This window comes from Sebastes umbrosus, chromosome 4 (assembly GCF_015220745.1).
Source record: "Sebastes umbrosus isolate fSebUmb1 chromosome 4, fSebUmb1.pri, whole genome shotgun sequence".
Lineage (NCBI taxonomy): Eukaryota > Metazoa > Chordata > Actinopteri > Perciformes > Sebastidae > Sebastes > Sebastes umbrosus.
In genome coordinates, this window is record NC_051272.1 from 14,871,762 (window position 1) to 14,884,696 (window position 12,935).

Consider the following 12,935-nt stretch of genomic DNA (forward strand, 5'->3'; position numbering starts at 1 on the left):
ACAACCAGCCACTGTCATCTGAAAGACAAGACTGCAGTCAGACACACAGACAGAGACTGCAATGTAAGTTATGTATACAGTTCGGTTACATGGTCCTAAATATGACCCCCCCCATATACACACACACACACATGCAAACAAACACCAACCTTACACACACACACACATAAAATGTAACCAAACTGAACTGTAATTTCAGGATTTACAGTCCGCTGGCTATCAGCTCAGTAATCGACTAATGGCCTTCTCGGTGTTTGCTAAGCACTCCATTTTAACCTGGTAGGAATGCTCGCAGTGAACACAAACTTATCCCCATCGGCTTTTTAGCTCAAGGCAAATGTTGCTATGCTTAATCAGGATTAGGGCCTCCTTGAAGTCGATGTGAAATTAAGATGTGTCATTTTGAATCCAGACGTGGTGCCAGCAGGGAGAATGTATGCCGGACGGCGTGCCAGGACGTAGTCTGGGCACCGTGTGCCGCAAATCTGCAGATGGTCATCTACAGAAATAGGCTTTGGCATCAGCACCACTACTATTTTGATGCTCTGATGATGATAGGCTGAACCAAGTTTGGGTATCTAACTATAAAGCAAAGGAATCTCTGTCTGTCTGTCTGTCCGTATGCGTGTTTCATTCGCATATTTAGAGAACTCCGAAGAGTAACGCTTTCTGAAAGGGCACGCCCCTCCCTGACAATGCTACAAGCAGCAATACTGGGAGCGATATTTTTTTCCTACTATGGTGAAAGCATGACCCTCCCCATTCTGCCTCTGATTGGCTTACCCTGATATGACCCTAACACTAACCAATCTCACTCCTCATGCCTCCACCTAACCTTACCTTCATCATATTAGGAACTTTTTTTGGGCATACCGCGAGCCAAGTAATCGGCATGTTGGAACAGGCACTCGCTCTGAACGCCCACGTCCCTAACGGGCACTGCACTAGTAAAGTAAAAGTGTTAAACAAGTACTGCACAGGGTTGCTTTAGGGACGCACCAATCCGACTTTTTCAGTCCTGATACCGATCGTGATACCTGGGCTTCGGGTATCGGCCGATATCGAGTACCGATCTGATACCAGTGTTTGATTAATAAACTGTATACCTCACTGTGTGGAAGTCACTGGGATCATTCTTTTGTGTAAGGCAACATCAGGCTTGACTTAATCATTGCTTTCTTAACTTTGTAAAACAAAATGTAACAAATAAGTACATAGATATACATTTACTGTATTAATTGTTATTAATAATAAATCGTACACCAGCAACTTGGTAAGAAATCTTCAAAATTAACAGGAATTACAGTTTAAACCTTTTTAATGCAGCAACAAATTGGTCAAAATTTAAACAGGAATTAAAATTCCAGCATTTAATGTATATAGTATATAAACATAGAATTTAATGAACAGATCGTCCCCCATTGTCACCGATATCCTCTCCAGCTATTTGAGTCAGTATCAGCCCAATATCCGTTATCAGGAGCGGTGCATCTCTAGGTTGCTTGCAACATTTCAGAGTCACATTTTTAAAAAACCAAGGCGTTTATTGAAGTGCTGTGGAGTTTGACTGTGTTGAGAATCAACATGGGTCCATATGGCTGGAGGCTCTCTCTGGGTAGCTGCCTGTCTGGGGACAGGTGGGTACACAGCCAGGTGTTACACTGAGCCTGCAAACATCCAGCACCTGAGCCAAATGGAGCAGAAAGTTGTTCATTTTATGTGTGCACAGTTTATGTTTCTCTCCGGTGTGTTTGATGGATACCATGTACAGTTTGTACAAGTAACCAAGCATTAGTCTTCAGTGATTGTCTTCATGGGTGTCTCCTCTACGTTCACAACAGGGATTAGAGTGCGATGTGTAAAGGATGTGAGGGCTTGACACGCTCTCACTAACCCCAACCAGTCGCCCAGCTAGCAAAACAGTCAGCCAACACACCTCGCCAGCCAGCCAGCCAGCCAGCACAGCACTGCCAGGAAACACACACTGTATTTAATGAAGCAGATCTGGGAAGTCAGGTATTTTTAGAAGTCACTTTTAGTGAGAGGAAACACCTCAGAATCTGTGAATAAAAAAGCATTGCCTGAGTTCTCCCCGAAGTTGCTTTTCCCATACTAATGCCTATCTTAGCATCTTATTTATATCTATGCAGCTTGTCACCTTCGGTGCCTGCAACTGACTGCAGCGGATTTCTGTGAATGTCATTATTGAGCTCAACCAGAGGTGGGGGGGGGGACAACAAAAACATTAAACTGAATTTGCCCCTGCTTAATGGATTGACGGTCACACTGATTTTGTTTTCTTCAAATGACCAAATCAGCATCAGAAATGCAGCAGGTGATGCGCCTACTTTCCATTCATTGGGTAATAAGAGTCACAGAGTTGCCTGTTTTAATGAGGAAGATCGCCACAGAGGCTCATCTTCATGCTACAAATACTAGACTCCAGGGGTGCTTCTGTCTGTCGAGGGATGAACTGGGACTTTGGGCCTACTAGAAGTCCGGCCTACAGGGAATCAGAAGTTCAGCTTGGGCCGGGGATGAGTTATAGGGTTTGACCCCACTGATCAGTTCAACACACAAATATTTGGATACCCTGTGATGTAGCCCTCTTTAAAGGGATTTAAGCGTTGTTTATTTCAGGTTTAGGTTACTTAATTTGTACCAATAGGTAGATTAGGTTTGCAGTAGAAAGACGAGGTATCCACTGTAACCCACATTTTACAAACAACACAGACAGTAGACAAACATGATAAACTGATCAGTAAAACCACTAAAATACAATAAATAAATATGAAATATTGCTTTTCTTTCTACATCTTTCTATACATTAATTTAGAGCAATTGTTTTTGTTATTAATTTATGTGCAGATTATTTTCTCAACTCTTTTGTTTATAACATTTCAGAAATTAGTGAAAAAAGCCCACTGCAATGCAATTTCTTATAGACCAAGGCAGCATCTTTAAATATCTTGTCTTATCCGACCAACAATCCAAAACCCAACTCTTTTACTTGTACTCTGCTATGATATGAAAGAAAAACATCAAATCAGAGAAGTTGGAACTAGCTAGTATTTAAAATGAAAAATGCCTGAAAACGTGTAGCTTGAAAAATTACACAATATTGAAACGATATTAGAATAGTTGGCAATTAATTTTCTGTCAGTCATCTAATCAAACAATCAAACTATCCCTTCAGCTATACATGAATTCCTTCAAGAGCTACTTGGATGACTTAGTAGGATATGGTTGTAAGTGCATCCCTACCTATCATATTACATTGTCTATTAACCAGATTATGAGCTTATGAAGGCTAATACTTAAATAACTTCTGATGAATTATGCCAAAAAATATTATGCACACTGTATTCGCCGTTGTTTTGGTAACCGTTTTAACATGTCTTTAATAGCTTTCAGACCTCTTCAGTAATAAAAACACAAAGTGTTTTCACATGTGACGCTGCTGCATACCTGTGTCCTGTTAGTGAGTGTAATCAACAACAACAACAACAACAACAACAACAACAACAACAGCAGCAGCAGCAGCAGCTGCAGAGTGGATCCAGGCCTGAGGGTAGAAGGAAGGGGTGTGTGTGTGTGTGTGTATGTGTGTGTGTGTGTGTGTGTGTGTGTGTGTGTGAGCGTGTTGTTGTGACTGAATGCGAGTGAGGGGAAATGCCACGCATGCCTGAACACACAGACCAGCACATAGTTGTGTGAAAAACACATTGCTGGTCTTTAGTGGGCATGGGAGTGGAAGAGACCCAGAAACAGTGGGGACGGCGAGGAATGGGCTCACACACACCTTTGTGCGCAGGACTGAACAGAGATTTAGTCGAGCTTTCCTGAGCCAGCTGTCTGCATGAGAAAATCATCATGACACTGTGCAGTGTTCCCCCTCTGAAAAACACCTTCTGATCAGCAGAAAAGGTCGATCTTGCCGAACATGCACAGCCAGACACTCTGTCTGAAAAGGTGAAAAACACCACTTTAGATTAGATCAGTCCATCCCTGCACTTCAGACTCTACTGCTGTAGCGGTAAAACAGCGCCGGAATCTCTGATGCGGTTTGCCTTTGGCTGTGAGTGGATGAAGCATCCTCTCTCTGGCTGTCTTGGCTGATGTGGTTTAAACAAGTGTCTGTAGTGATCCACCGGGGGCTCCCAGGGAGGATCGGGTTGCCGGATGAGGATGTGGCCTGATGGAGCTCAGGGAGCTGGGGGGTCGGCCCGCGATCCAGGCTGCAGCGGCCCCTGATAGGCCCTCCGTCTGCTACTGTGCTCCTGTTCTGCTACCTTACTGTCTGCTACTGCTCTCAGCTCCGGTAACCTGACTCTGCACAGAGTGGGAGGCTTTGCATCCCCACAGTGCAGTGGATTACTGTAGTGTGCAGTAGAGTGAATACTTCGGTAAATGGAGGTGATGTAGAGATAAATTTAATCATGTCCTAATGGAGCTAAGGCCCCATTTACATTGTAGAACAGGCGATGTGATTGACACTTAATGTGCACCTACTACAGTCACCTCCTTCAAAATCATGCACTCACAGCAAAGTATGTGGTGGTTATGTTCTTATTTTCCTGTGCGATATTTAAAGGGGACCTATTATGCTTTTGTGCCTTTTCTCTTTCCTTTAGTGTGTCATATAGTTTTTTGTGCATGTAAAAGGTCTGTAAAGTTATAAAGACCAATGTCCACGCCAAAGGGAGTTACTCTCCTCCACGGAAGCACTGATCCTGAACTGCCTGAAGCCCCTTGATTGAGGTCCCGCCTTTTCTTCCGTAACATGGTGATGTCACCAAGTAACACATTTGCATAATGGCTAGTTTGGCACGCTCTCAAACAAAACTAGTTAGAGCGGAGCTGGAGCGGAGTCCAAAGAGTTTGGTTCGGTTGAACAATCACAACAGTGGGCCAAACAGAGTGTTTTAGACGGAGGGTGAAAAGAGGTGCAGCAACACAGCCGGTATGAGAAAAGTAAAACGTTTTTTGAACATTAAAGCATGTAAACCAAATACAAGTATGCACCTCAAAATAAGCATAATAGGTCCTCTTTAAAAATGCACAGTTTCATCTTTATATTTATACTCTTGCATTTAACTAAACTGTCTTTAAAATCAGTTGAAATGTATTACTTCCTGCAGAATACCTTTCTTTTTCATCCAGCCTCTCATGTCATGTTTTGTTTTTTAGCTGATGTTCCAGTAAAGAGTCAGCACTATTTACCGGAATAACCCTACTAAGCCTTGTTGTTCAGTAAGCTATGTCTGCTCAGGTTTTCCCCTTAACTTACGGTTTTCTCTGAAACTGTGGAAAAGCCATGCTTAATCACTATGGTTACGACTCCCCCCTCTGAATGCCTGCTCAAGAGAGGACTTGTTTACCATCTCTGCTCCAGACTCAATAACATGTCAGTCATCGGGATTAGAACCTCCCCTGCCCACCTGCGATTGGTCCAGCAGATAGCTCCCAGTTTAACCCCCACCCACCTCTTCCCAGACACCCTCCTCCCCTTCGTCCCTTCCCTGAAGCCCCACTGTGAATAATGAATGATTTCCCAACTGTCTGTCACGCTTCCTACTTATCTTCAATGACGCAGGGGAAAATATGCCGCGCTTTGATATGTTATAAAGAATGAAATATGTCATATATGTATGTTTCACTATGGCTTTTGGGAAAAATACACCACCACTTTACCAAATTCCTTATATTTTCACACAATCGTTCATCTTCAGAGGTAGCAGTGTGTCCCGCTGGCAGTAAAAGTGTCGCCAGCCTCCCAACGTAAACAGTGTAGTAGTCACTTCTTACACAGCGTGCTCTCTAGCAAACGGGACATGACTTGCATTCACATGAGGAGCATTGCTGCACCGCAATCCTCTTCCTCTCAAGCACCGACGTCCTTATTCAATAAAGTAATGCATTTATTTTTTTGGAGAATCCAACTTTGAACCCCCTCACCCATCCTCATACACACACACACACACACACACACACACACAAACACACACACCCTTCTCCAGGCAGACAGTGTTGAAATCTAGCCATCTTGTTATCAGATTGAAGCGTCTTTTTTTTTGTCGATACAGACTGTGGGGAAAGAGGAGGGGTAAGACATGGTTGAAGGGTTCTGGGTCACATGACCCTGAACACCCTTTTTTATGTGCTGCGCTTTAAGAAGGCAACGCCAGCCGGATGTAGGAATGAATTTGATGCTTTCCGCCTCTTTTGCACTGCAGGCTCATATTTCTTTATTCATTTTTTTTATCCAAAACTGGTACATCATTACATGTTATTCTTTTTTTAAATTTTCAGCTATATGCTCCTCTTTTCTTATCTCACATTACACCTCCATGACCATGTTTGTTGCCAAAATAGCCTCCTCATCTCAGGTTTCCGTAGCAATTCCTTGTGTCGTTATTGCAGCGGAACGAGGGGTTAACATTTCCCCCCTTGAGTCCTCTGCGGTCTGAAACATTCTGCAGATTCCTCGCATAGTCCAGCGACTGGAGGGATACCTTTAGAACAAAAAACAAACAGGGCACAGTCTGTCTCACAGCCTGTCGCTGATGCCTCTTCCTCACACTGCTGCTGTATTTCATGGCGGTTTGCAGGGATGCTGCTCAGAAGGAGACTACCTCAGCGCTGCCTCGTTTACTATTGATGAAATGGACCCGGCCACTCCACGTGTTGCAGTGCTCTGGTGAACAGCGGGGGCAGGCTGGTGGTTGGCTATGGTGTCTGACCTGACTGCTCAGGGAGAGAGCAGCAGGAGGGAGGGGGGGTTGTGTAACTACTGTATGAGAGGAGCAACATCATGAACCTTCCTACCCCCCACTCCCAGCAGTTTGACTTCTGCAGCCTCAGATTGTGGGCAAAGTTTTTGTTTCTACAGTTTTGTTCTCTGCAACAGTTGCTTAATGTGATGCAGCGTGAACTGAAATAAGGTCAAATCCCATTCTGCTGATGCTTCTAATTTATTCCCGCTCATATTAAACATCCACTCAGGGGACTATGGAGGATGATAAGAGGAGCCCCTTGTTAGGTAGTCCCTTTCCTTTGAAGTAGTGGAAACCCACAATGCCCTGCATAGCTATGTGCAGAGAGCAGCAGTGTGGAAATAGGGCCGCATTAGGAGCATCTATAAATAGAGGATTGTATCCTTGATACCACGGGTTGTTTGGTCACACAGTGAAACCGGGTCGACTTATATGGATTTAAGGCAGAGACTCCCCCTCCCTGCGCTTTCTTCTGGCGGAAGGTATGCATGTTTGGAGTTTCTCTTCATTGAGGAATCTGGTAAAATGATGCGGAAAGGAGAGGGACCTCCTCCAATAAGGCTCATTAGAGTTTGCCTTGGCTGCCCCCTTTTGGTCGGATTCCAAGAAAATGAAGCCTCCCTGATGTTCCTGTCTCTCTTTTTTTTTTTTCTCACTCTGCAAATGTGCAATACTGATAACCACACACACACACACACACTAATGTCAGCATCATATTTCCGTTTGTTTTGGACCAGATCCAGAATAGTTAGATACACTATTCACAAAGTACCACAGAGCCATCAACTCCTGGTGTGGCAGAGCCTGAACGTAGTGTGAGTGTGAAGCTATACATAGCACAGGAAAGGCCGTATAGTTAAATACTTACTCATGCCATCCTGAGAATACTTGTACTGCAGTAACTGCTGTGTAATTTCAAGGTCTGTCTTATCAGGAGACAGTTATTGGCAATTCCTGAGGTACTGCAGCATAAAGATATTGTATCGGGCCTACTGAATGAGATTAGATTTCTTTTTAGGAAATAGTCACAGACGTTTTGGGTTTTTCTTTTGTCATAGGATCCTGAAGGAATTTTCCAAACAGACCATTTCACCTCTTCTGCACTATTAGATTTGACTGAATGTGTGAAAAGAATGGCAAGTATTCGAGAAACTGTCAGGAGTGGGAATGATCATTCCCCTTCCCTTGTGAAGCGAAACCGGAGTTGGCTCCGACTGTGGTAGTGTGTGTGTGTGTGTGTGTTTGCTCTGCAGCGTTACTGTAGTGCGCCGTCACGTTCTTAACCTACAGATGTTTCTGTGAAGCGACATGAAATATTCATCAAGAGAAGATTAGCTCAGCAGCCGGCTTCATTTTCTTGACTGATTCATAAAGCGAAGCAGCGATGCTCCGACACCGGCGTTTAATTTAAAAGCAAATAAACAAGCGGAGCTCCTTTTCCTCCTCTCCGCTCTCTGGCACACGCACATCATTCACATACCGACATGCATGTGCACACATGTCACACACACACGTGCACACGCGTTCTTCATTATGTTAACTCCTGTAAAAGTATCTGCTATGGGCATGGCTCAAATAATGACACTCACGAGTGTAGTGTCACAGTCTTGCAAATTACAATAACACGCATGAAAGAGAGTGGTGTGTTTTAGTGTACTTTTGTCTGAGCGTGTATGATTGTGTGTGTGTGCACATTTCCTTCCAGCTCTGGCTTTGCACCAGGAGGCGGTTGCTAAGGAACCCGGACTTTGCTGCCTGCACAATTTCTAATATGCAAAAAAAGGCAGATTTTTTTTTTAACAAATTATCATAGATTTCTTATCTTTAACACATTTCCCCAAGCAACCTGAACCTTTGACTCAGTCTTTCCCAGAGCAGCTCCTTATGTAGACAGAGACTCCTTTAACAGTGAACAATCATTAGCAGAAAGCACCTCGTCACCAGACCTTTCACAATCATTCATACAAGTTCGAACACACACAAACACACATACACACACACACATACACACAGTCCAGGTGCTTTTTCTATGGAGTGGACTCCTCTGAAACTAGGACACCCCTGCCTGCAGTGTCTCAAGATTAGTTAGCAGTGGGAATCATCTGCTTTCTACCCTTTACATCTGCTTTTCCCGAAGTGCTTCTCTATAAATAGACTACAGCACCGAAAACAGACGTTTGCCATTTTCATTTCTGTCACTTTTAATTTAAGTGTAAAGCCGATGAGATTATCATGAAATCTACAAACAAGCACTGACCTAATTTTGCTTTTTATTACCTAAATGAGTAACTTTTTCTCTTTTCTGTGTCAAAGTTTGGCTTTGGAAAGACTTATTCTCTGGAGTTGAAAGCTGATTTATTAATGGTCATTTTGTAAGCTCTGTTCAATAAATCTGACAAACTGAGGACGCACAATCTGTCAAATGTCTGTCCCAAGCAACGGGGAAAATGCTTCGTGTTATTGATAACATATTGTTATGCTTTTGGTATCTCGGTGATTCTCAGTAAACAGTGGGGAGCTTCTATTATTCATGTTGCCCAAGCTTAATTTAAAACACCCCACACAATAATTATTTTGTTGATTTTCTTTTTTCTCACAGCCTGGAAGCTGTAGTGAAAGTGGGAGTGAGAGTTTTGCTCGAGCTGCAATTGTCTTTTCTTCCATTATAGAGGAATACTAATGAAAAGATAATATAAAGTGTTTTTTGTCTAAACAATCCACTGGTTCATTATGATTGCAAAGATGACGGCCCTTTTTTTAGGGGCTCTTTGGTTGCAGATTTGGTTTAAAAACAAGAGGCAAGCATAAATATGCTACCGGGATTTTGTTTTTCAAATTGGTGTCAAAGAATAAGATGATATTATGGGTGATCACATTAGATGTGACTACTATAAGTGAGGCCAGCTCTGTGTTTTACTACAACAGACTTTTAACCCTGCTGGCACTCCAGTTCCTCTGTGATGGTGCTCTACAGCTCCTGCTGGCCATCACAAGCACACTAACATTTGAAAACACATCTTTCAAATTAAAAAGATCCTCCTATACAACCATACAGATTCATACATATAAACACTAAGTTGCCAGTTTATTAGGTACACCTAGCTAATGATAATGCAGTCTTATACAACAGTCCTGCAATAAATCCTACCTTCATGTAGGTCTACAAGTCGGAAGTGTCCTTGGCCAAGATACTGGACCCCAAATTGCTCCCGATGGCATGCGTGACTGCGTGTGAATGTTTATCCCTCCGGATGAACAGGTGGCACCTTGTACAGTAGCCTCTGCCACCAGTGTATAAATGTGTGTGTGAATGGGTGAATCCTGTGTTGTAAAGCGTTTTGAGTGGTTGCTAAGACTAGACAAATGCTATATAAATGCACTCCATTTATGTTAGATATGAGTTAATTCAACTTAATGGTCATTTTGGAGGATATAGTTTGTGGTGCTGTTGAATTGACAGGTGTTTCTATTATTTTGTTTACCCCATTTACATCAATGAAGGTGTAGGCTAAATAAGTGAAACACCTCTCAAAAACATTTCCAACAACATTATAACCGTTGTGAAGGTAGGATTTGTAGCAGGGCTTTTGTATTAGACTGCATTAGTTTTAATTAGGTGTACCTAATAAACTGGAAACTGAGTGTATAAACACACATACTCTGTATGCACCTGACTCCATACTCCTCTTTAACTTTTTTATTTGCTTTCTGGCCTGTTACCAATCATATAATAACAATAACACATGTTAATAGTTCTGCAGTTCCGAAGCTATTTGTACATGACATTTATATCACAATCTGTGTTTTATAAGCATTAGTTTTGTATCTTTTTGACCTTTATGATCCTTGACTTTGTTGTAATAGTGCCCAGACTGTTTACTCCCACCCAAACCTGACCTCTTCCCCATCTTTCTCCATCTCCTCCAGTTTGCCCAGACCACTGCAAGCTTTCCTGCACAGACAAGGGGCAGTGCTGCCACAGCCAGTGCCTGGGCAGCTGCACTGAACCCAACAACGACATGGCCTGCTCCGGATGCCTCCACTACTTCCACGAGGGCCACTGTGTGCCCGACTGTCCCCCAGACACTTACAAGTTCGAGGGCTGGCGCTGCATCACCATGGACCTGTGCTCCGGAGTGCACCTGCAAGGCGACCCTCACTTTGTCATCCACGGAGGAGAATGTATGCCCGACTGCCCCTCTGGCTTCACACGCAACGAGACTAATCGGTAAAGACGTACCCTTCACTTCTAGTTTAGGTCCTGATGATTTGGAAATGTCGTGCCAGGTGACACACTGAATGTACAAAATATTAGGAAGATTTTACATTAGATTTGTCAAGTATTCTTGTGTTATGTTCTGTATATGAATTTGTACGGGATCGTGACCTGATCTTTTTCACAGAGAGAGCCAGAGGTCTTAGTATTTTTTTATTTCCTGGCTAATTTGTCTGTGAATAGCAGTGTGGTTTCTCTTCAGTATTCATTGACACTAAAGGCGCTTGTGTGTTCACTGTGTACTTCTGCATAATGAATTAATTTGCATAAAATATCCTTGAGCTAAACTTCACCTGGCCCTTCACCGGCTCCTTTCTTAAAGTAGTTTACTCAAAGCTGGAAGTGCTAAAGGTTACAAGCATGTTGGACTATTATTGATTCAAGTTTAGACTTCCCAGACTGCTTAAGAAAGAGTGACCAGTGCTCAACGTAGTGCCTTGCTTTCACCACTAGTAGATTTTACAGATTAATACTTAAAGGTTTTAAGAAGAGACAGTCCACTTGACATTTCCTTTGTTTGACATTCACCTAGAACAAGAAAACTTCTTTGTGCGCAACTTCCCTCCCTGTTTTGTCTCATCAATTCCCAAACTTTCCACGCTGCTGTATACTTTTTGGCCATCCCACTGCTGTTTTGTCTCTGAGGTCAATACAGTGAGTCACTCTCTCACGAAGTTCAGATCGGGGCCCATAAAAGATTAAACTCTCCGTGCGAGAGGTGACCTTGTATCATGCAGTGAATTTATTTGCCTGAATCCTTTGGAATGCTTGGGAGACAGGGAGTGGACGAATGATTTCAGGGTGAGGTAGAAAAGTTCACAGAAGATTTTGCTCATTTTCTGACAGTTCTAACTTTTTTTTCCCCTCATGTCTCCTTCTTCTCATTCACTCCTTCCCTCGGCTTTTGCTGTAAACAGTATGTTATGCAATGCCTGCAATGGCCCGTGTGATAAGCCCTGCACATCCCCTATCATCGACTCGGTGGATGCGGCTCAGTCGCTGAAGGACTGCACCATCATCGAAGGCAACCTGGACATCAACATCCGCCGTGGAAGTGAGTGCAGCTACTCAGGAGCGCTTTTAACACAACATATACTGTAAATGTTGCAAAGTAACTAAGCTCAGTAGACCATACTATGCTACACTAGCCAACACTACATATAATATTTCATTTAGCTACAATCTGTTGTACAAGTAAGGGATAATGTACAGCGAGCCGGTCAATGTAGTTAAATAAACCCCGACAGGGCGATGCGACACCCCGACGCAAAGTGTGTGGTTTATTTATCAACGATGACCCGCTAGTTGTACATTATCCCACTTGTTACATGACTACTTACTGAAGAAATCAATAATTTGACACAAAAACTGTCCGCCAGAATCCAACACCAGAACTGCCCCCATAGCAACGGTCTGCTATAAAGAAATAACAGACTGTAGAAAGCCGTGTTTGACCAATCAGAATCGAGTCTTCAACAAAGCTTTGTAATAATACACTATAGCAATCCATTACTGACAACAGTATACTAACTTTACTACTAGGGGTAGGAGTCAGAGGCCCCACAATACGATATTATAACGATATTTAAGTCACAATACGATCTTATTTCGATTTTAAACATTTTGTGATATGCTGAGTATTGCGATAAGATATATTGCGATATACAGTATTACCTTTTTTTCAACTGCAAATTATGCAGTTTGTCAACATCTGTTTTATCTAATGAGATACAGTTTTCACTCTTCTCAGAGTTTTCATTCCTATATCTTGAGGTCAGAGGTCAAGAGACCCCCTTGAAAATGGCCATGCCAGTTTTTCCTCGCCAAAATGTAGATTAAATTTGGGAGCATTATTTAGCATTCTTTCCGACAAGCTAACATGA

General features: G+C 42.8%; 1 protein-coding gene across 1 annotated transcript in view; it reads left to right on the forward strand.

The window, feature by feature from the left end:
• igf1ra (insulin-like growth factor 1a receptor) overlaps window positions 1–12,935 on the forward strand; it is an 88,127-nt gene that overhangs the window by 53,102 nt on the left and 22,090 nt on the right. The window contains exons 3-4 of the mRNA XM_037768743.1: window positions 10,704–11,004; window positions 11,970–12,106. Coding sequence (XP_037624671.1) covers window positions 10,704–11,004; window positions 11,970–12,106 — 438 coding nt within the window. The remainder of the gene's footprint in view (window positions 1–10,703; window positions 11,005–11,969; window positions 12,107–12,935) is intronic.